Source organism: Bactrocera tryoni, chromosome 4 (genome assembly GCF_016617805.1).
Source record: "Bactrocera tryoni isolate S06 chromosome 4, CSIRO_BtryS06_freeze2, whole genome shotgun sequence".
Classification (NCBI taxonomy): Eukaryota; Metazoa; Arthropoda; class Insecta; order Diptera; family Tephritidae; genus Bactrocera; species Bactrocera tryoni.
The window spans coordinates 33,079,862-33,106,108 of NC_052502.1; the positions used below are offsets into that span (position 1 = coordinate 33,079,862).

At 35.7% G+C, this 26,247-nt stretch overlaps 1 protein-coding gene across 1 annotated transcript in view; it reads left to right on the plus strand.

The window, feature by feature from the left end:
* The window catches only part of LOC120776015 (neuronal growth regulator 1), a 79,353-nt gene that overhangs the window by 51,973 nt on the left and 1,133 nt on the right, over positions 1–26,247 (plus strand). Inside the window, exons 4-9 of the mRNA XM_040106460.1 lie at positions 5,106–5,291; positions 13,440–13,632; positions 13,775–13,903; positions 22,484–22,603; positions 23,262–23,432; positions 25,505–25,557. Coding sequence (XP_039962394.1) covers positions 5,106–5,291; positions 13,440–13,632; positions 13,775–13,903; positions 22,484–22,603; positions 23,262–23,432; positions 25,505–25,557 — 852 coding nt within the window. The remainder of the gene's footprint in view (positions 1–5,105; positions 5,292–13,439; positions 13,633–13,774; positions 13,904–22,483; positions 22,604–23,261; positions 23,433–25,504; positions 25,558–26,247) is intronic.

Here is a 26,247-nt window from a genome sequence, read left to right on the forward strand (position 1 = left end):
CACAGCACATTTTACAGACCATTTGAGGTATTCACTTTCACGGTCCACAATTTTCGTGTTAAAATAAGAAAAATAGGCACTAAGTTTTCTATAATTTTTAACTGAACAGATGAAACAAAACACATTTGGCTCATTAAGACAACTTCTTCGCGATGAAGACATGATGTAAAAATAAATATATGTACAAAACGTACCAAAAAGTTAGCAAAAAGAACTAAGTAAAGTACTGATTACAGCCAATATTCAAAACAAGGCGTAGATCAAACGACACGTAGGAAAAAAATAGAAATAATTTAGATTTACCAATTGACACTTAGTCCAAAACCGTTGACACTATCTTTGCACCAATTTTTTTTTTCTTTTTGTGGGCCAGTGTAATTAGAATCCAAAGAGTATCCTAAAACTAATCAAACTTTTTGGATACATAATAGAATGTACATTATAATATATTTAATATCTTTATATTTACACAAACTCGACTCCATTAGACTTAACACAACGTTTGGAAGCCATTATTAACATGTTTTTGATCCATTTTATGCCGAAAGACATATACAGAGGTAGAGGTATTTACACTACGAGGTTTGTTTTACACATTCCACAGAAATCTTGTTTTATTTTATGCTAGCGACTGAAGTCAATTTGATAAAGAAAACGGTACATGGGACTGAAAATAAAGCAATTGAGCTGACGATTAACGGTAGTCAAAAGTATATGGGGTATTCCGTACCAAATCGACCACTTTTGAACCCGACCCCTTTAGATTTTGCTGAAACTTATCCATCCTTTTCTACCCTTTGTAAAACATTTTTGAGAATTTTTTCAAAATTTTTTGTCCTACTTCAAAAAAATTTTGAATTTTTCCAAAAAATGGCTTTTTTATTTTCAAATAGCCATAACTTTTGTAGAAATTGACTTTTGGGGACCTTTTTTTTTAATTTTTGTTTTTGAATGAACTTTTCAAAAAAATACACTAAAAAAATTTAACACGATCAATTATATAAAATAATCAGTTTTTTTAAGTAAAATCGTCATTTTTTGGAAGTTCGCCTTTTTTTTCTGAAAAAAACTTCAATTAATTGGACAACTATCCCTGCTAATCCCGGAGTGGGCCGACTTCTTTTATTTATTAAAAATAAAATTGTAAAATTTTCAAAACAGAAAAAATAAAAAAAAAATCGAAAAGTTCATTCAAAAACAAAAATTTAAAAACAAAAATGGTCCCCAAAAGTCAATTTCTACAAAAGTTATGGCTATTTGAAAATAAAAAAGCCATTTTTTGGAAAAACTTCAAAATTTTTTCGAAGTTGGACAGGACTTGGAACTAATCAACATAAATCACAAGTTATAAATTCGGAAAAAATATACGCACCGGAATTTAGATTATAATTTTCTTTGTTGTTTGCAAAGAATAGTTTGGTAGTGAACATCAACATACGTCAATAAAGAAGAAGAGATCAGACTAATGATCTCTTTTTTCAGTTTAAGACGGATTTGCCTATGACAATAAAGTCTGCTAGTTCATGATATATTTGCATGTTCAGATCGTCACATTATATTTTTTAAAAAGTTTTTTTCCTGATATAAATGCTATATTCGATACTAATCTTTGATATTTTAAGGTTTTGTATATCTTTCACTATCGTTTTTTTTGTAATTATTTATGTAACTACATGTATATCTTAGTCTATTATTTATACTAACATTATAAATGAAATAACCACATTATTAAATATCAAATTTACTATATATTTATGTTAAATCTTAGTGTTCAAAATATAAAACAAATAATTGTTCTAACTCTAACCATGCACCAAATGCACCATATGAGTTTTTGTTATCTTATTTATTTATTCCATTTTCTATAATGTAATTTGTGGTGTATAAATATATTGAAAATTTTGTAAAACTCTAAACTAAATCCCAGAAAAATTCCTATTTTTCTTCAAAACTCTATTTGCAACGATGGAAAATTATACAAATTATTGAATATTTTGCATATCAAAACTATAAATGTCATTTTGAAAATCAATACCAACAAAAATATAAAAAAAACTATCACATATACTCTTACCAATTAAAATAATTCTAAACCCAAACTAATTCAAAATCAAAAACCACACTCTTCTAACATAAATACAAAATAAAAATCACTAAAACTTAATCTACTGAAAATAACCACGGGCGGCTCTAAATGCAACACTGCAAAATCACAAACGAACGAAAACGAAAATATCAACGCTGCTAACAATAATCCAATATCCACTAATTGCACATGAAATATCCTTTTTCCGTGCCGCACAAAAAACGGCTGCAACAATGATCTCCAACGCGACCAAATGCAAATGAAACCAAAAAAAACAAAAAAAACCAAAAACAACGCATATTGAAAATATAAATAAAAAACTGCTGGCGTTTCGAAACCAAAAAACGAAAATAAAACTTCTAAATTGAAAACGGCGTCAAATTGCGCTGACATCTGGCAACAATGCATTGAACATTGCGACAACGCCAACGCTGTCACCGCTGCCGACAATGATGACTTACCGAAACGAAAACAACTACAACAACAAACCACAAAACAAATGATCGAAATGTTGCTGGCTAACGGTACTTTTACCTTCGTACAAAAAATTATAACAACAAAAATCTAACGATTCCTAATGGTCGACTATGGTTACGGAATGCCGCGTTGACTAACTCACTGCCTGCCCGCCGCCTGCCTGGCTGCCTGTTATGACGGTTGAATGGATGATTTGTATATAAACGACCTCGACCACTACGCGTTCTTCTGCATACAAATCGATTTTTAAATTACAAATAACAAAATTACCAAAATAATACTAATAAAAAATAATAATAATAAAAATAAAAATAAATAACTAATATAAATAATAATTAAAAAATTTAAACCAACAAAAAATGAAATAAAAAATTAACCAATTCCAATCATAAAAAATAAAAAATATTATTATTTTTTTAATTTAAAAAACATTAAAAAAATTCATTTCAACGATAAAAATTAAATTATATAAATATTTTTTAATTTAAACTCTATTCAAAATACAAAAAATATATTTAAATATTCAAAAATATTATATATTACTTTTTATGCCAAATACTTTACTACATAAAAATAAAAAAATTCAACAAATAATTTTTGAACATTAAAAAAATTCGTTTAAATTATTTTACAATTAAAATTTTTTTTAAATAAAAAAAATTATTTTGAAATAATTAACTTCAACTAAAAATATGAAAATTCAAATTACTCATGAAAAATTTGTTAAAATTAAAATAATTTCCTTATCTTTTTTTAATTAAAACATTATTCAAATTCAAAAAAAACAATTTAAAAATTCCAAAAATTTAAAAAAATACTTTGCATTTATTTTACAATTATTTTTTTTTAATTTTTTTTTATAATAATCTTAAATTAATTAATTTTAATTTAATTAAAAAATAAATATAAACTAAATATATCTATAAAAAAAAATCAAATATGTAATGTAAAAAAAATATGCTTTTATTTTTGTAATTAAAAAATTATTCAAATTAAAACCAAACATTGCATTTATTTTATAACTAAAAACTGAAAATAATTTTATTTTAATTTTTTTAATTTAAAAATTATTCTAATTACAAAACTATTTATTTAAAAAAAATTAAAACTAAAACTAAAAATAATTTTATTGATATTTTTACTAATTAAAATTTGTAATATACTTAAATTAATTATTAAAAATTAAAAATATATTTATATTACGCTTAAAAACGAATAAAAATATAAAAATATCATAAAAATTAAAAAAATCTAAAATTAATTAAAAAATATATATATATGTATATATATAAAATATTAAAATATTTTAATTTAAAATTTTTTTTAAAAAAAATATCTATTTAAGTTTTTTTTACCATTTTTTATACAATACCTCTGAAACTGAATTCAAATTTAATTAAAAATTGTACATCATTAAATTTCTAATACACAAAATCCACACAACACAAAAACCATACAAAAATAAAAAAAAACCAACCCAAACGATGCTAAATCCGTTAATGCACAATTGCGAAAATAAAATTCAAATCAACGCACACAAAATAAAACGTAATGCGATGCCGGAAATTGTTGAATAAACGTTGATGCTGATGACAATGATGATGATGGCGGGCAATAAAACTGCGACTATTATGAAAAAACAACAACAATAATTGAAAACAAAACCAACAACCGTCACTAACAAAACAAATATAACAACACTATAATAATCTTATGAAAAACAACAATAACAACAACCATTACTAAAAAACAACAACAACTATGACCACATGTCTGTTGCTGTGGTGGCTGTACTGCTGTTGCCTTTTGATCGCTGATTTCTTCCGCCCTGAACTCTAATCCCGCTTACTGTGCGCGCCAAAATGGTGGTTTCGTTGTTGTTGCTTGGGTTTTTTTCACATATCTCTCTAACAATAACGACTGTCTATACAAAACTAATGAAACATCGGCATAACGACCGGTTTTGATAACCAAACAACAAAAACAATAAAAAATTACAAAAAATACAACTAACCACTACAAATACAACTAAACCAATTTGAAACGGATACGCAAAAATAAAATGAAAATAAAAAATAAATGCACACACATACGCGCAAATAACAAAAACCAAAAAAAAAACACTAAAAAATAAAAAAAAACTCGCACTCATCAAATTGCAATTTGAACGCAACGGCTGTGCGCTGCTGTGGACACGCAAACTACTAACGCACACACACACATACTTGCGAAAATAAAACCAACACATCACTTAACCCCAAAACATAACCGCACACACCACTCTCACCACTGCCACCGCTCAACCAAATAAACTACGAATCACCACTACAACCATAACACGACCGAACGGCATACACACACACACATACTCACTCACTTACACATATATGACTATGCATATCAATAAACGATCTGCGCTTCAACGCCCACCTCAATGGCCACCGTGTGCTGCTGTGCCGCATCCTCCCTCCTTCTATTGTCGGCGTTTTCTATCTCCGATTGCAACCGATTTGAATCAACAACGCGTCGCATCACAACACAGGTGGCTTGGATTAAGGCCGATGCGAAGGCGATTCTGGCCATACACGAGCACGTGATAACGAACAATGATCGATTGTCAGTCACACATAATGACTTCAATACGTGGACGTTGGTCATAAGGAATGTGAGAATGGATGATTCCGGCAAGTACATGTGTCAAGTGAATACGGATCCCATGAAAATGCAAGTAAGTGCAAAACCAAAAAAAAAAAAAAAACTACCAAGCACACACACACCCAAACACACACTCAAATTGAGAGAGTACGAGTCACCACATTGTTATCCCGCCACTTATTTGGGCGAGTGTGTAAGTGCATTTGGCATTTGTATGCAACGTCTAGATGTTTAGAGCCAAACGGCTGTGACATGATTAATTGCTTATGAACGCCGATTGCCAAATGGCGAGGGCAATGAAAAGCTCTTCAAACCTTCTACACACCTTCCAATACTCCCAACACAACTACGATTTGCGTGCGCACAAATGTGCGAGGGCATTTGTGTGTGGGTGTTTTGCAGAAAATCACTTGTCTTGTAAGAGATTTGTGACCTTTTATTATCGTCTTCGCTCTTTCAATCACCCACAATTCGCGCACAATAAGCCTTTATGCAGACAAGGCAGTCATATATACTTGTACCCATCAGTGTTTGTGTTCTGCTCTCAAATTAAAAAACGCTTATCTCATTGTACAATCTTAATTGAGTGTTTCACCTTGTGCCAAAAAAAAATATATAAAAAAAATAAAAAAAATCAGCAAAAATAGGCTCACAGACTGCGAAAAGCAGATGCTAAGCCGATTTGTTCGCCTTAAAGCACTTGGGCACGCATGGCGTATACGTGACATTTGCAAATAAAGACAATGACGGATAAGTACATATTCCTCAGATTAAAATATACATTAGGGCGGGTCGATTTGAAAATCATATTCTAGGGATCACAATAAAAAACTTTGCCGAAGGAACCATACCTCTAAAACGAATTTTGATGTCCCCCAATTTGGGTCGAACTTTTGGGTAGGGGCAAATTTTGAAAAATCCCAATTGACCCACTTAGAGTGCTCCAATCGAGTCCAAATGTATGACCGACCCCCACTAACTTTGGACAGCCGATCCACCCATGCCAGTGGCACAACCCCTGGAACTCCCCTGTGGGGTTCCCCATACAATCATTTCAAAAAATCACCATTTTTGGCCTTTACATGAAAAAATCAGCTAAATGGCTATGTTTTTCTTTATTTTTATTTATTTATTTATAATAATATCTATTTTTTCTCTTAAGAAATTTATTTAGTCAGAACATAAAAAAAGCTTCAAACAAATGCCGAAACGGAAGTTCGTTGAAGTGTAGAAGGCAAACAAACCAATGCAATGCACTGTGTGGGCCAGTGTGTGTTGGCTCACCGTCAGTGCATATTCCAATTAATGTATCCAGTGATATATTTTTATCGTTGAAAAAACCATTTAATTTGGTTGTTTTGTATTCAGCGGTTTCATGTTCCAGTCTTACGTAACCAATCAATTCAGAATTGGGTTCTCTCAAAATAACAAGATGAGGTTTTTTTACCATCCTAGTATGATACTTCTCATCAATTTTATCTATCGTTAAAGTATCATCTTTTCTGCCATCGAATGAAAACGCTAACAAATTGGTATCATCTAACCGTTTGCGAAGCACTTCTTGTCTGCATTTCTCTTTTTCTCTGCGAACTTTCGATTTATCCATGATGAGAGGTTTCCCATGCGTATCTTTAATTTTAAAATCTTGCAAAAGAGCGGTTCCCAATGCTGATGCTACTCTGTCAGGCACACCAAATCTGTCACATACCAAGGCAAAGTTAAAACAATCGTATCTCTCTGTGAACTTTGATTGTGAACTTGTGCTTCTATCCATATCTTTTTGAACCGGTGGCGGTGGGTATGTTGAATCATCGGGATCTTGGTATGTTGACATTGATGACATAGAAGTTGCTCCTTGCTCTTCAGTTTCCATCATAAGTGCATTCATTGTTAGTCTTCTCTGATTATGTTGATCGTGCATGAACTCTTTGAGGCGTTCAGGAAATCAGCCGCATACATATGGAGCTGCCTTCAAATCGCATTTACATGTTCCAATGTACAAAATTGTTTCCAGAGATTTTACATACTCTGTAAATTGTTGGGTGTTGTTTCTTCTCTTGATTTGCTCTTGATACTTGTCAAGCAATTTATTCAATTCATTACATACACCTTTTTTCAGCATTATTTCCATACCAAGTTTTCCCAAATTCCAATCAACTTATCTTGTACTTGAATAGTGAATGATTTATGGGAAAACTTTTTTTGTTCTGTTTTAGCACGTTCGCTTAAGTAAAAATAATATCTCAAGATATCCAGATGGGTTGGTAAATTAAGATCAGTCAAATCAGTATACACACCAAAAACAGTAACATCATGCTTGGGTATATGACTCATTGGGTTTTCGATAGTTGTTGATGTAGTTACTTCATCTTGCGGTGTAGAGGATTTTGATTTGGAATGGTCACTTCACTTATTATTTTTTCTGAAATACCATAGTGGTTATTACTTTAGTTCTCCTCACTTTCAGAGGTAATAAGAATGAAATGGTAATTTCAATTCTATTTCAAAATTTGCCCCTAACCAAAAGTTCGACCCAAAATGGGGGACATCAGAATTCGTTTCAGAGGTATGGTTCCTTCGGCAAAAGTTTTTGATCCCTAGAATATGATTTTCATAGAGCAATGGGCGATTTTTTTGCCTCCCCACAAATCGACCCGGCCTAATATACATACATATGATGTTACATATATAGGTTGATAAGTGCATAAGCTGACAAAGCGCATACTTTTTTCTTTGGAATTTAAATTAATTTAGTATTCCATGAACTTACTTCAATACGCCCTCAATTCTCGTAGGAATCAACATTTTTATTTGTAAACATTCATACATATAAAAAATATGAAAATTTCTGCTCGAAATTAACTGAAAATTATATAAATAGAATTTTAGCCAACCTTTTTACGAAGAATAACGGCAAAAATAAAATGTCTAAATTCACAAATTCTGGGGAAAGAGATTTCCACTAAACACAACACTTTCGAGTATGTAATATAAAATAATTTTTCTACTATATTTATAATATGCCTTTAAATTCACACTACTAAAGCTCTTTCTGTTGGAAATACCGAACAAAACTCTTAGAAATTATTTTATGTAATTCTTCGAATACCGTTTAAAAACAAAGCAATAGAAACATTAATTCGAAAAAATTAAATAAAATGAGTGCTAAATGGTAGGGCGGTGCAACACTACACGTGGGTGAAATCATTGCTATATTCGGTCGATCTTTTAATAACCCAGCTGAGGTAATTTCACTCCATTAGACCTTTTATGGAAATATGTCGAGTCAATGGTCGATGGAGGGAGATATGCTTAGAAATTGGCCCAAGTGGTCTTCTTAATCTTAAAGCGCAATAATAATTATTATAACCCAAGAACGATAGGAAATTTTCAAAAAATCGATTTTTTAAAATATGTTTAAAATATTCTTCCAAAAATTTTAAATCGATTTGAGTAAAATTCTAAGAGATAGACCCTTCGGAAGTTCCACCCATGAGGCCACGTGTAGCGATAAAACTTTAAATGCGTTTTTCTCAAAACTCCATTTTCGCAGCCGGTGGACACGATTTCGAAAAGTTACGGACCGATTTAGAATTGTGTAAACATATTTAAAATAACATTATTTAGTTATTGATCAAAGAATTTTTTTTTCATTACAACTTATTTTTTTAAGCCAATAAATGGCGAAAATTTTACCAAAACATAAGATATTTGGTTCAAAGTCTGAGAAACAATGACAATTAAATTTTTTTCCCTTCATTCAAACACTAGATTTATATATGTATGTACTAACGGATTATTTTTGGTATTTAAATTTTAGATGAACCAATAATAAATTATGCTGTCCATGGCGAGAGCACTTTTTCTGTGAGACCCATTTGGGAGATGAGGTCTCAACAGCTGAATTTGCAACATTTTTATATGAAAATTACAGAAGACGTTATTCAAATAAGGGCCCTTTACTTGTCATATTATATTATATTCTGAAACCCACCTAATCCCTAAAGGAGAATCTGGTTTATAGCTAAAGACCAATGACTTCAAATCACCCCACAAGAAGTAGTCTAAAGGTGTTAAATACTTGTAGGTCATTCAATGTCACAATTTCTTGAAATAATCGAATCTTAAAACTTTTCTCGAAATAATTCGGTAGATGCACGTGCTGTGTGGCCCGTAGCCCCGTCTTGTTGGAACCAGATGTTATCAAAATCAACTTCTGCCAATCGCGGTCATAAAAAGTTGGCTATTATCGATCTATACCGCTCTCTGTTGATAGTAACGGTGTCTCCAACTTCATTTCGAAAGAAATACGGATCGATGATTCAACCATACCAAAAAGCACATCAAACTGAAAATTTAGGTGAATTTAATGATTGTTCGAAAATAATTTGTGGATTTTCTTCGCACCAGAATCGACAGTTTTGTTTATTTCCCGCACCACTCAGATGATAGTCAGTTTCATCGGAGAAGATAATCTTCTTAAAAAACATCGTTACTGTTTTCAAGTTGTTCCAAGACAATTTCAGCAACTTCCTGAAGTTTACGGTGGTCCAAAGGCTTCAGTTCTTGAGTGACAACAATTTTATATGGATGTAAATCCAAATCCTTTCTCAAAATACGACAGGTTGTGGTTTGAGATATTCCCACTTTCAGTAGAAAAATTCCGGCACTTGAACATTATTTAAAGAATGAAAAAGAGAAAAATGGCGGAAAAGACACTTAGAAATCCCTAATGGACCCGGTATATAGGATATTTATATCTTTATGGATTTCATAACTTAATTTCCAGATCATCCACGAACAGTTAAAATTGAAAAGGAATAATAAAATTAATGAATTAAACACCTTATATATGTATGCTTGTGAAATATTAAAATATTACACAAATTTCAAAGCTTGATTAAACATTTTTAAGATATATAAAGTTTACCAACAGTTACGTATACGGCATGGCTCACCTGCAGTATAATATATACGAAATACAAAATGCTTTATAAGATCTATTGAAAAGATGGCAGAAAATTAAAAGATTTTTTCATATTTCGAAGAGAGAATTAACCGATTTCGGTTAAATATACACCGTTTCATTCTTATTGCCATTCCGACGGCAATCTCTTAATGTCAGTGGATTATTGCAAGCTTTTCTTGAGCCAAGTTTTTCACTAGCAAAACTAGTCGCCATAAGTTGTCATAGATAGTAATCACTTGATGCTAGGTTTTATCTACAAGAAGAATACATAAAAGCCTCGGAACCAAGCTGCTGGAGATTTTCACTTGCCGTTGTCCTAGTAAAAAACAATTCCATTCTTATTGACCAAATAATATGTTTCTGGCCGAATGCTTCCTTTAGACGGTCTAATTGCTAACAGACGGCGAGCTTCGCCGTAAAGGAACAGCTCATAGTAGAGCTTCCCTGCCATTCTTGCCAAAAATATAGCAAGGCGAGCGTCTTTTTGTACCCAGCTTTATTAAAGCGGTTTCAATGTGCAATGTCTAGCACCTGAGCAATAGAGCTATACCATGAACAATATTCACATTTTCAGCTGTCTGACTCGCAGTCTCGCACTGACACTGTAAAATACGAAGTATTTTCTCTTTGCTGTTACTATCTTTTATGGAGCTTTGAGAATGAAAGCTCCTTTTGTTGTTAACATTTCGTATTTAACGTTCTAAAGAGCGCACTTTTAAAACGATAGATATAGATTACTAAACTATTACTAAGTGGAAAATATTGGATATCTATGCATGTACTAAAACTTATGGAACCCTCTTTCGGGCTGAAAGGTTAAGTAAGAGTTCCTCAAAGCATATTGCCTTATATTAATTTTTATCAATATTATTACAGTGTATGTCATACTGTAGGATTTTATAACTGAAAAATGGATAAAGCTTATACAAAAATACTATAAACACTTCGGGTTTAAGGGCTTCATTGAGATTTAACTCTGAGTTGGCAGCAAGTAAAGCCGTTGTCTTTGGAAGACAAACATAAAACAAACAAAAAAAATATCTTTCATGTCCCAAAGGTATGTTTGAATATTCAAACAATTGAATTGAATCTGCAAACACTCGAAACCAAATCACTTAAAGCACAAAGGTCTGGCGGATTGACGGGCATGAAAACAAATAAATATTACATACATATAAAGATACTAAAGTCTGGTAAGTCTTATCAACAGATGTGCATGCGCATATATTTATAGATTCGTACATTCATGTCTATAAATATACATGCAGGTCCACGGAGTGCACAGAAAAGGAGCCGTCAAGGACAATGACAATAAAAGCTTAAATAATAAAAGTAAACAATAATCATAAAAAATAAATAAAATGCGGCAATAAACACATATTTGCTTATACATATATACACAAGTATTGGCAAATACGGTCTGAATTGCGTCGACGACGGTTGGCACAGGACCGGCGCTGGCAGGCACTTCCTCAAGTGTTAAGCCAACAGTGACAGAGAATGCACAGTGCGCGCACTATGAAACAGTTAAGGGCAAAGAGTTTAAGTAACGTCATGACATGTAGCGAGTAGCTCCGAGGGCGCTGCGGGCCAGTAGAAGGAGGTCAGAGGCGAACTTATCACACTATACTCACTGCGTTTAAGGCTGAATTGTGGCGACATATGAGCACACTTCAATTTTTTATGCGTTATTTGTGTGAAGCACACGAGGCATACTCTCCCAAATGTCAGCGCTGACTCGCACAGTTATGCATCCATAGCCGGCCGCGCTGTTAACCAAACGAGTTGGCTGCCGTTGGCAACCGCACAAAGCGATTTACTGGCAACAAGAGTGTTGACAAAACAGTCATCAGCAATGACTGAGAGAGGCAGGGTCAGCGACAGTTGGTCACTATATGCATTCCGCCGGTTAACATTGGCAGCTGTCGCATTCGATAAACGTATGAGTGATTTTAATGGCAGAGGGAGCTCTTAAATTTTGTTCCTTGCGAAACATTAGCATTCGAGCATTGTCTTTAAGGTTAGTTTATGAGCTTCTTAAATTGAGGAAATATTTTGGGAGAGACAAAGATAGTTAGGTAAAGAGCGGGAGATCGAGAGAGACAGGGTAAGAGAGAATTAAATAGAGTAGAAAGAAATATTTGTGGAGAGAGCAAGACAGTTAGGTAAAGAGAAGCAGATCGAGAGAGACAGGGTAAGAGAGGATGAAATAGAGTAGAGAGAGAAAGTTAGTTAGGTTGAGAGAGGGAGAACGAGAGAGACAGGGTAAGAGAGAATGAAATAGAGAAGAGAAAAATTTTTGTAGAGAGAGAAAGATAGTTATCTAAAGAGAGGGAGATCGAGAAAGACAAGGTAAGAGAGAATGAAATAGAGGAGAGTTAGAAAGAGAGGACAAAATATCGAACTCCTACTGCATATGGCTGAAAAACAAATTGAACGATCGGAATCAAGTGTTTGTATGGAAAGCTTTATCATTTACGACAAAGCCGCCAGAATGGAGCAGTCGGAATAAGAAGAAGACAACGACATGGGTGTCGGTCTTTTCGGCTAAATAGCTTAACACTAACCGAACGAAATAAAGTTGTTGTAACGAACCTTTCGTATTTGTGACGGGTATTATAGCTTCGGCGATTTTTTTTAGTTTTAATCTATATTTGATAATGCTAGTCTAATGCATGGGTAGGATGGAGTTATGTGTAGAAGTTCACGCAAGTGGTCAGAAACGATGACTTTACATATGGCTCAAGCAGCTCACTACTTCCGATCTTAGATCAAGTATCCTCTGGGTAGCCAAAGAACATTAGTTTGAAGGTGAGCTGAAGTGAGAAGACGAACCTTCTCACCCCAGGGTTGTGCGCCCCAAAGAAAACGAAGAAGAAGTCTACTACATGGATTTAAGTGGTTTGGTTTGTTCGATTGACTACTCGCTTAGGTTTAGCAGAATCCAATTATATACATTACTACATAAATTAAAAGCCGAGATATGAGAGCGTTGCGCTGAGCTCAGCTTATCGAACCTTTATCACACAAAAAAAACTTTTTGAACTTTGGCCCTTATTTTAGAGAGTATGTCCACAAATAATACTGTCGAATACTAGTTTACTTGAAACGAGAAGATATAATATCCACTTGACATTTTAAAGAGGGATTTATTATTTCAAACAACACAAGTCCAATATAATTGCACAAAAGCCTTAAAATGTTCAAAAAAATAAACATTTTCATATAACTTTCCTATATCGATTTCAACAGACAGCCACGCTGGAAGTGGTGATACCACCGGATATTGTCAATGAGGAGACATCCGGTGACATGATGGTGCCCGAAGGTGGCTCAGCGAAGTTGGTGTGTCGGGCGCGTGGTCATCCGAAGCCTAAAATCACTTGGCGGCGAGAGGATGGACGAGAGATCATCGCACGCAACGGCGCTCATCAGAAGACCAAAGGTTAACGGAGAAATATGCATACATAATAATTTAGTGTTTAATATTTTTGTGAAGTGCTTATTTTGGATTATGTTTCACCACATGTTCCATTTTGCAATAATTAAACAATAAATACTTTTTATTACTTTCATTTTCGGTATAGCTTTGGCCGTCGAAGGCGAAATGCTGGCGCTGACCAAGGTGACACGCAGCGAAATGGGCGCCTACATGTGCATCGCCTCGAATGGTGTGCCGCCGTCAGTGAGCAAACGCATGAAGCTGCAAGTGCATTGTAAGTGAACAAATAAGAATTTTTATTGCTATATTTTTTTAAATCACAACCTTATCGCGAAAGGCTAGTAGATTATAGTTGTCGGCATGCTTGCGCTGAATACTATAACAGAAGTTTGCTTTTGAGTAGGTAACTGGCTCAATTGTTCAAGCTAAGTAAGTGAGAGAGTCCTGATTAAAGGCTAATGAAGAGTTCATTCATAGTACCGCTAGCGAAAAGCCACCATATTTTTACAGAAAGCGGAGCTATTTTTGTATATATGAATACTATATTAAATACCCGGTTTAGACATTGGTTTTTAAAGCAGCATTATCCTATTTATAAGATCTACGAATATGCCAAATACAAAATATGGAGCTTATAAATTCGCCCATATGTATATAGTTGTTGGCGTCTGCATAGCACAATGTATCGGAACCTGTATGAATTTTTACCAGGAACACGATTCAATATTTTTTTTCCATCAAGGAGCAGCTTCATATTTCTAATGGTCTATGCAAACGGTGGTATTTTAGCCTGACCATTAAAAAATCGAATTTGCTTTCTTTTCTTACGTTCCTTTTCAATTATTTTTCAATACGTATTTTATATTTAAAAAATTCTAAAGGGTAGAAATAATTAATTTTCTGGACAAATAGGCTTTTATTTTAAAGCCACTACGAACATTCTAAGGCCTAATCCAATTTTTCATAGCCTTTTTATAAGATGAGATCTCTGAGATTCAGCGAATTTTGGTTTTTCTCTTTAGGCCCTTTTTGGAGCACCATTCGCTACATTCTTCAACAGTTTGGACTTCATATTCAGTAACCCACGTGTCGCCACCAAGTAAGCTGCGATTGACTAATGTTGGGTATTCTCTACGTGACATCGTTTTTGCAAAAGACTAAGGTCTTTCAGTGCGAGGGTACGTAAAGCATCTGTCCGTCCGGTCGTCCGTCCGTCCGTCTGTCCGTCCATGCAAGCTGTAACTTTGGTGCCGCTTAAGATATCTTGATGAAACTTAATGTATAGGTTTCTTAGTACAAAAAAAATGTTCATGTTCGTAGATGGACGTAATCGGATCAATGCCACGCCCACAAAACGCCATTAACCGAAAACGCATAAAGTATCATAACTATACAGTAAATTAAGATATAGTGTTCTAATTTCGCACAGAGTATCGTAGTAGCATCTGTGGGGGAGAAATTTTGAAAAAGTAGGAATGGCCCCGCTCTCTAATAAATTTAATATACACACCTCCAAAACCAACAAAGCTATAACAAACCAATTTCCTTAGCGCAAATATTGTAAGAACTCCTACCGACAGTGTGAAAATGGATAAAATCGAAAGATAACCCCGCTCACTCCAAGTATAACGGTAATATTCAAAACTACTTAAAGCGCAATAAATCAATAACTAATTATGCCATTTTACCACAGAGGTGGTATGGGAGGGTTTTATGGGAGCCGATGTGAAAATTGGACGATGGGTCCAACGGGTGTAGTGCCACACACACTTTTTGGCAAAATCCCATATCTCGGGACACGACAGATCGACTTCGACTAAATTTAGTACGTGGCATTCTTCTCATATTCCCATGTCACAGTACAAACATGGGCGAAATCGGACTACAACTACGCCTTCTTCCCTTAAAAGATAATTTTAAATTCCACTTAATTCGTTCAGTTTGCAGTACATAAATCAAGAAGCAATAATTAATAAAACGGTATAAAAATTTGGACGAATAATGTCTCTAGCGTATGCAACCTTATTATAAACACTGTTCAAGCCCCTAGGTACCAAATATTTAGACTCCGGTACCTACAGCTATGGAAACATAAATGCCACATTTTTTATATCTTCTTTCTTGTGTTACAGTATCATAAATGTTTTTAATAAATAACAAGTGTGTGGTTAATTCTTTGTCTTCAATAATACAAAATGAAAATGCCATTCATTGCTTAAAAAAAATAATCATCAAAATGCGAAAATTTTGGTTAAAGAGCTGGACACATAAATGGCACAACCTAAAAAAAAGTGGACAATTTAGTTCATATTGCATTTTTATAAATTTTGTTGCATACAAACGTTTTTATTGTTAATATTTTCTGCTGTAATCATTATTTTTAATGACTGCTTCACACAGGCGACCCATACATTCTACGAGAACTTAGCTTTAGGTATAGCGTACCAAGTTTTTTTAAGAGCAGACCAGAGATCGTCCATATTTTTATAATTAATCTTTGCAATTTCAGTCTTCACTTCATTTCATAGGTTTTCAGTTGTATTTAAGGCAGGACTTTGTGCTGGCCAGTGCGAAATATCTATCCTCTCTGCAGAAAACCAATTTTTAACTAGCTTCGAGGCGTGCTTTGGCATCGTTGTCTTGCATAAATTTCAATTTAATTGGCATAGACTCAAAAGCATATGGTTCCATATGGTTTTTTAAAATGTGCAAGTACTGAAACTTGTCCATTTTTCCATTGATTTTTACGAGCGAACCTACACCATGCCAGTAAAATGCTTCCCAAACCATAATATTTCCGCCACCATGCTTTAACGTCTTCTTAGTGTGCCTAGGATTATATTCTTGGCACTTAGAACGATGTACAAATATTCTGCCATCTGGTTCTATCCTGTTTACCTTTGTTTCATCACTCCACAATATATTTTTCCAAAAATTTAAGCTTTTCTCTTGATGAGCTTTGGCAAAGATCCGTCGTTTTGAAATATGTTTTTTTTTTTGAAAGGAGTGCTTTCTTCCTCAATATGCGTCCGAACAATTTTGCCTGATTCAGAAGTCTTCTGAAAAGTCTAGAAGATATTTCTAAGCCCAAAGATTCTGATATCAACCAATCTTTGGGTTTAGAAATATCCTCTGCTACATCCCGTGATGATTTAAATGGCTCATTTTTAGCGATTCTTACTATAGCAGCGTCTCTATGCGCATCCATTTTACATGGTCTTGGCTTCAAAATCCTGCCTTTGACCAATACTTGAGAATTCTCCATACATGATTTGATTGCGTTGTATACTTTTTTACGAGAAATTTCCATTAGTTTAGTAATTTCGGGGACTTTTTACCCCTTTTTTATACATGTTCCAAATTATTCCCCATTCTTCTATTGTAGTATGCTTTTTGGATGCCATTTTATATTATTTCTTTCGCTGAAATACTTTTAATAATTTATTTTTCAACAACACAAAACATGCTGTCCTCAAATTAAAATCTGCGCAAGTACTACTTCAGCGAAAGAATCTGTGCCATTTATGTGTCCACTCAAAATCAGCATTGACTACGCATAATTGATAAAGGTGAACAAAAAGCAAAACACAACGGAATATTTGGGCAGTACAGTACAACACTAGTACGGCAGCATCAAATTGAATGCAAAATTTTTTTCATTTTAAGCAACTTCAACATAAACCATTTTTGGATTTATAAGAAAAGAAACTTTGTGCCATTTATGTGTCCATAGCTGTATATTTGAATTTTAATCGAAAATGTCGGTCAATGTGTGATTTACATGTATAACTGAAATTAAGGCATAACCCTTCTCCTATAAAGGCATGTCTGTATGTCAAAAATGGGTTGAATCGGACCAATACTTCCCTTAGCCCCCATATACTTAATATAAAGATTTTCGAAATTCGGGGTGACTTTGTCAATATGTGAGTTATCCTAATGAAAATAAGAGAGCGCGTTTTACTCATAACAGTGCATCTTTGTGCTTAAAATAGACAAATTTGGCTTTGATTCCTGCATGTTGCAAGAGTATAAAATATTCGGTTGCACTCCCTTAATCGTTTTTAATTTATAGTGTATACTCCTGAAATATGAATAAACCATGGTAAAAAAAACAAGTGATAAAAATATCATTTGCAAAAAACACTCGAAGTTTGGGTCTCAAGACAAGAATACTCAGCAAGAAGCGAAACCTACTTTCGACTTCTCATTTTAACGATTTCTCCCAGAACTTCATGGTAAATGCGTATGTACATATGTATATATACATATATATATATGTATATGTATGTATATGTATATTGTCAATAATAAATACTTACAGCGAGCAGATGTTGCCATTTTATCAGCCGAAAATCATCGGTAAACAAACTTGAACACAAGCAACAAACAAGGCCACACCAGCAGCTTAGAAGCACTATGTAGAATCATTAAAAATACATAAAAACTTGTTTGTTAACAAACAGATTGATCCATGTGTGTATGTATCACGTATCTAAGCACATCGATACATCCGCCATACATATGCACATACATTAGTTACGAGCAACTGCTGCTCTTCGGCAATAATCTGTGCCAACATTTTCAGACAACAATACCAGCAATGGAAGGACAGCAACAGACAGATCGATGGAAGCAACAGCAACACAGCCGCCAACATAAATAGCAAATAAGTATATACATACATATGTGTGTAGTATAAAGAATGTACCATCACGCGGACAGGCAACTGAACGAAAAGTCAATAAGTCAAATTGCTAACAATAGCAACAAAAGTGGTTAAGGCAACAACAGTTAGAGACAACAATGATCAGTGCTACGGTTGACCGAAGACCACAGCAGTGGCAGCAACAAGCTCACATGGAACACTCACACATGCTTACGTAGATATGTATGTATGTATGTATGCGCTTGAAGTTTGCAGGCAAACACACGACATATCTGCCAAATGTATGTATGTATGTCTATATCACATATCGTACATATACATATGTATATGTATGACTGTGTGCCTTCGTGTAAACACACTTGAACACTTGATCTGCCTGATTGGCCATATGTTGCCTGTTGCCTAAATTACCCGGCTGTCGTTGGCTGTTGGAGCAAAACTTTCTGCCAGCAAAAAAATAGAAAAAGTTGAAAAAGCTAATAGAAATATAGGCAACTAATGGCTGTGTTGCTAACAACAAATTTTAGTGTTGTATTGTCTATGGATTTTTATTATTTCCTTTTGGGTTATATTTGATTTATTTATGTTCGGCCGCAAAAGCGGTTAAGATTCTCTGTCCAGCCACAAGTACATATGTACATATATGTATGTATATGTATGCGCAGTATGAATTTAAATTTACAATTTTCAGTTATGTGCTGACTTGACTGGTTGAGAATTTGACGAATTATTCTTGTTGAGCTTATACAAGGTATATTTTTGACTGACTTATTCGTCAAAGTTCAATTTTTATATGGAAGTATTGATAGGACAGCGCCAAAAACCATTAACCCATCGAATCTTTTGGTTCAAATGAACTTATGTATATATATTATAGAAAGTGGATGGAGCCACGTGTAGAAGTTCACGCAAGTGAAGAAAGTTCTCTGATCGCCATTCACCTGATAGTGGCCAGAAACGGTTCTTTTACATATGGCTCAAGCAGCGAAATCTCCCCTCCCCGGGTTGTGCGCTGGGTTGGGGACCCGCAACGTAAAAAACACCCACAATGAAAAGAACAAAGCAGCTTAGGATGAGAGAACGCCTTTTTGATGACGACCACTGCAAACGTTTTAAACATAACGATTTAAAGACATGCACCTGGTATGTCAGGTCGCTTAATTGGGAAGGTGCCGCTGCCCAGCTGGTTGATGTCCTCGTTAGAGAAAAGACCGACAAGGCTGACATCATTGCCGTCCAAGAAAACCGATGGACGGGAGAAGAAGAGGCGAGTAGATCCATGTAGCATTTACTACAGTGGTCATTTCAAGAAGGGCAAACTCGGTGTGGGGCGTGGTGGGAGAGACTTCGTCACTGATTACTGGCGTTCACTCCGGTGGATAAACGTCTAGCCACAATCCGTATCAGAGCGTAGTTCTTCAGCATATCGTTGATTTGCACCCACGCCCCGACGGAAGAGAAGCATGATGTGACCAAAGACGCTCATAGAACGCTTGGAGCGCATCTATGAGAGCCGCCCCCGGAGGATGTCAAAATCGGTCGGCAAATTCAGCCTCCATGATGAAACATTCCCAAATGGGTTGAGACTGATAAACTTCGCCGGGGCCCGAAATATGGTTATGTGTATTACTAGATTACAGCATCTCCGGATCGAAAAGCCACCAACCTGGTCGATCATGTTGTGATAATGTGCCATTTCCGAGGCCCTAACATTGACTTGGACCACTATCTTGTTGCAACCAATATACGCACCCGCCTCTGTACATCAAAAAGCCACGTCAACAAACACAAGGTTCGTCGCCGAGAAGCTGCAATCACAACAGACAGCATAACAATTTTCTACTCGACTTGCACTCCTGCTCTCTGAGAGCACTCGTCAACAACTCGGTATAAGGGAACTGTGGGACGGCATTTCAAACTCCTTACCTACAACTGTAACCAAAACCAATGGTTTCCGGAAAACGCGGTGAGAAAGCAGACTGCCTACCTCGCAACGTTACAATCGGCCACAATACGTGCGGGATGGGATAGATATCATGAGTTGAAAAGGGAAGCGAGACGGATTTGCAGACAACAAAAAGAGAGAGGCCGAAATGCGTGAGTACGAAGAGCTTGACAAGCTGGCCTAATAGAAAGTTTCAAGACCGGAGCATACTCTTGTAGAACCCCCAGACGGGACCTAGTAACTGATGCCCAGAGCAAACTAAAATTATGGAGGGAATACTTCTCCAGCGTTCTGAATGGCTGTGAAAGCATAACACCAGGAGATGGCGGGACCGATTCCCCAATCGATGACGATGGAGCAGACGTTCCATTGCCCGACCATCAAAAAGTTCGAATAGCAACTACCCGTCTAAAGAACAACAAAGCGGCGGAGCCGATGGATTCTTAACTACTGTGGGATAAGCCGCCTCAACATCGGATAAAAAGTTCTATCGAGCGTATTGAGTGAAGGATTAAAGCCCGCCGTCAACAGACTGATTGGACCTTATCAGTATGACTTCAGACCTGGGAAAACAACAACTGATTTTAAAACTGCTTTTGACACCACAAAAAGTGCTGCCTTTGTGTCGCTATGTCTGATTTGGATATCCCGCAAAACTAATACGACTGTGTAAACTGACGTTGAGCAATACCGAAAGCTTCGTCTACGAGCTGTTCAATACCAAACGAGGTTTCAGACAAAGCGACTCTCTTTCGTGCGACTTCTTCAATCTACTCTTGGAGAAAATGATTCGAACTGCAGAACTAAATAGAAAAGGTACAGTCTTCTATAAGAATGTACAGCTGCTGACGAACACCGATGATGTTGATAGCATTGGCACGAACAACCGCGCCGTTAGTTCTTCTTTCTCCATGTTGAAGAAAGAAGCGAAACAAATGGGTCTGGCAATGAACAAGGGCAAAACAAAATATCCCCTGTCATCAAACAAACAGTCACTTGCGACATGGCTCCCACATCACTTGTTCTATCTTGGAACCCGCATTAACAGCAATAACAACGGAAGTCTCGAAATCCAACGCAGAATAACTCTTACCAACCGGCGCTACTTCGAAAAGTAGGCAATTGAGAAGTAAAGTTCTCTCTCGACGAAAAAAACCAAACTCCATAATTCACTCATTAATCCCGTCCTGCTATATGGTGAATAGGCATGGACGATGACAACATCTGATGAGTCGACGTTACGTGTTTTCGAGAGAAAGGTTCTGCTCGAGATTTACCGTAGTCGATGGAATGATGAACTGTATGAGATATACGACGCCACTGACATAGTTTAGCGAATTAAAAGACAACGGCCACGTTGGCTAGGTGTTGTTGTTCAGATGGATGAGAACACTCCAGCTTTTAGGGTATTCCACGCAGTACCCGCCGAGGGAACCAGAGGAAGAGGAAGATCGTCACTCCTTTGGAAGGACCAGGTGGAGAAGGACCTAGCTACACTTGGAATATCCAATTGGCGCCAAACAGCGAAGAAGAAGAACGACTGGCTCCCTGTTGTATACTCGACTATAACCGTGTTAACCAATAAAGAAGAAAAAAAAAACCAAATGAATTCCCTTTGGAAAGGTTTCGCTTCAACAAAATTGTTTGAACTTATGTAAAATTCATTATGCATACTTAATTGCATAATTCCGGAAAAAACTTTTGACTTATTAATTTCACATTCTCCTAGTTGCAATCGCAATGATCAAATAATTATACGCAACAAACAAATAAATATTGGGGGTGAGTGCTAAAATAATAATAGACTCTAAATTTAGTTTACAAACCAAAAATAAAATTCAATCCTCATCAAGTTTTATCAAATAAGTCTATGCTCCCGCAGGAAATTATACAAAGGGAGGATAGATGTTTTTGGAGAGTCGAAGCTTAGTTACAACGTACGAAATAAAACTGACGAAATTCTAACACCTAGAAGGAAAGAAAAAAAACTGAAGCTGAAAATTCAAAAAGTTCATAAATCGATCGCATATAAATCGATAATCGGATCAAAGTCGACAATGTCTTTATATTGACGTATTCCACAGTGTTTTAAGAGCCAACTGTGAATAACAAGAAAGTTTCTTAGACCTATTAATTTATGTAATACATATGTATTTCTCAATGAAATTCGACAATCTATCCCGACCTCAATTTATTTTAAGTATAAGTTATAAAATAAATTTTTTCGTTTTTATTTCCAGTTCACCCATTGGTACAAGTTCCCAATCAACTGGTCGGTGCGCCCGTTTTAACCGATGTCACATTGGTCTGTAATGTGGAGGCATCACCGAAAGCAATCAACTATTGGCAAAGAGAAAACGGTAAGCAAGAAATTACAATAGCAAATTCAACAACAATGACAACAAAACCAAAAATGACAAAAGCTCGTAAAGTTTCAACTAAAGCCGAGAACTCCAAACCCAAATGAGCAAGCAGTAAAAAAAAGAGCAACCGAAAATCAAAATCACCAAATAAATGCAAGAATTGCGAAAAAATTGCAAGTCGCTGGATTGCAAGCAACTTGACGCTAGAAACAATTTGCAGCTTATTGACTTCGTGCCATTGAATAAATGAAGTTGCAACGTGCTAGTTGCGCCGGACGGCAACTACAAAATTTCGACAAGTGAGTGACTGCTTTCATGAACTTGCCGTACTGACCGGGTGGACCCTGCTGACGAATGTCATGTCATTTTCTACGTGACAGTTCATTGTCACCCTAAAACAAGCTGAGCGCACAAAAACAGAAACCTAAAACCGCTGAGGAAGTGCAACAATGTTGTGCCGCCGACATATTGTTCCATCTGTTTTTGGATTTTTTTTTGTCATTTCACACTCGCTGCTCTAATGAATGCGCCTTTAAACTCTTTTTATGCCGCTTGACTTTTGTTAAGGTCAGCATTTTTTCGCTGATTTGTCATGCGTTCGACTTTCCTGAATTCAAAATATTTTTTCTGAATTTTTTTACTTTTTCCGTTTCAGGTGAAATGATTATCGCCGGTGATCGGTATGTGCTCACCGAGAAGGAAAATAATATGTACTCAATAGAGATGATTTTGCATATAAGACGCTTACAAACCAGTGATTTCGGCGGTTATAAATGCATTTCGAAGAACAGTATTGGCGACACGGAAGGAACGATACGATTATACGGTGAGTATTAAATCAAAGGATTTGCATAAAAAACTAATATTTGGTAAAGATGACATTTATTTTTCACCCTCCAATAAAAATATTGGCACTATGACTTGTACGGATGGGTTTAATCTTTCAATAGAATTAGATACCACCGATATCTCCTTCCGAGTACCAAACCACTACAGTGTTCTTCAAGCGAAGATCACAGCAATTAAAGAAAGCCTTCTTATTCTGACAAAGTGGGTGTTTTCAACAAAAAATATATTTACATCCACAAAACGCCAAGCGGCTATAGCGAAAAGATGTCTTGATCAGTGAACCTAACATCATATTTCACGATAAACTTGCATTGGGGTGCAGGACATAGTGATATTCCTGCTAACTGTCAAGCAGATGAATTAGCCAGTACAAGCATCAACATAGAATTAAGGCTCAGATAAAGAGGGATTATATAGTATATGCCTCTGGCTTCCTGTAGCCGTTTAATCAATAAATATGTAATCGATATTGCTGAGCATGGATGTAGATATTGGCACATTTGTCAGCAGACCAGGGATACAATAAAACGATTGTAGAAACTGCCAAAAGATACTCTTCTATGCAAATGCAAAGCTTTATATAAAAAAAGAATCTCAACTGTCGCAACACTGGTTGATTGAGAATACCTGTGGACTCTCAATGAGCCTACTAAAGTATCTGGTGCGTTGTCAGATATCCACTCTAGCTACCTACCTAAGTTCGCGTTACACTTTTCTACAGTAACAATCAAGTACCGATAAAGCAAAAATTCCGACCAAGTAGACAGAGTGTTATTTCCAGAAATGAACTACGAACCAAGTAATTATTATACGATTGCATAAAAACACCTGGTTGCTGATCACATTACTTTATCTGACAGGCTGTTCCACCTTAGGTATGAATTCAATTGTGCGATAAGAAAATATAAGGAAATGTTAGAAAAAATTATAGCAGCAGAGTGAAGAAGTTTAGTCTGGGAAAATAGGAACGACCCCTGGAGTTAGGTCTATAGGTTTAACTGGGGTCGCAATCGGGTGGGTATTCTATTACCGTCGTGGAGAGAATATGCGGGGGTTCTGTTGGTACCTTCGTTCCTAGGTTGCAGGAGCAGGTATCTCATGCACAAGATAATACATGTACCATTAGATGATGGGCAGTTGGGACCTGGTTAGGTCTAAACGGTCGCCAAGTTTTGATGGTTTGAACGGAGAAACGCGTAAAAGCTTGCGGAAGTTCATTCCGAAATACCTGGAACTATTTATAGACCAGTACAGAGGATGCATGGTTTTATGTTCAGAATGCTATTAGGGAGAATGTTAACAAATATGTCCTTGGCATATTTGTTGTCTTCATGGGAACGTTTGACTACCTAAGCTGGGATCGAGTGACACAACGACTGGAGGAGCTTGGCTGTCAGGAACTTACTCTTTAGCGGAGATACTTTTCGGACAGAAAGGCCTCTCTACTCGACATGAATGGGAGTGTGAACATCGGAGTGGTTCGCGGCTGCCCGCAGGGATCCAAATTGTAAATACTTGGGGTTTAAGTATAGGGGTGGCCATATCGATGAAAAAACAGTGACAATGTTACATAAGGGCAGATTTTCGCCGGGTCGTCCACCGATTGTCCGGGGGAACGAGGTCAGCATCAAGTATGCTAAGAAGGTGCTTAAGCGTGCCATTGCTGCGGTGTGATTAGATTTCCGATGATGACGTGGAAAGGGAGAGATGTTTATGGAGCAAGAGGCTTCTAGATGATAGGGTCAGGTGTAGTTGGCAAGACCGTTGCAACAATAGCCCTAGAGGTCGAATGACTTACGAGTACATTCGACACGTTGGATTTGTCGTGTTTTCTGCTTACAGGGCATGGGTCTTTGAATGCATTTTTGCGTCTTTGTGAAGAGAAAATGACATTATAAATGATATGTCGCGATGCATACCTCAATGTTGATCTATTTAGTGTCTTTGAAGTTGTACAATCTTAACTAACTTATTATTTAATTATATAATGATAAACTTTAATTGATCTGTAAAACCCCATCATCTATACAACTTCATTTATTTTCATAGAAATGGAAAGACCAGGCAAGAAAAATCAAAGAGAAGATGATAATGAAGTCACGGTAAGTACAATTCTCAACTATACAATTCATATAATATTCGATCAAAGATAATATATTTGACATAGGGTATCATATGGAAGAGCATACAAAAGAATAATTGTAGTAAAGAGTAATTGTAGAACATAAGAGACTAGGAGAATAAGGACATTTTTTAAATACATATTCCCTAATGAAATTTTAACCGAAAAGCAGGATATCGATTATATTTTCTGTCTAAAAATACAAAAAATATTATTAGGTGCGCAACTAAGTTCCCACCGTTTGTCAATAGAGACATTTGAATAGAAACTGCGTTTCCACATTAATGGCTTTTTGTATGTGTCAAATACTTTTGGTTGTGGAAATACCGATTTTTGGCCAAATAATAGTCATTTGCTGGAAGTATTGATTCAGTCAAAAAAGTCGGCGGCTGAAGCACCTTGGGAACTATAAAAAGTTTACGGTACGTAGTTTCGTCTTTGTAAAGACAGCGATTCCGTTATTAACCACCGTCCGGCTGAAGGAGGGCTAAACACATTCGAAGACGGTTAATTGAAGACGTTGGGCGATGAGATGTAAAATGAAAGAAGAACTTGCTTCAGCATTGCTGGACAGCCGGCAAGCCATTTCAAAGCGACTACATGTGACTACAGAATAATTCAGAAACAAGGAACTTGGGTACCTTATTATTATCTTTTCACCTGTTAACAA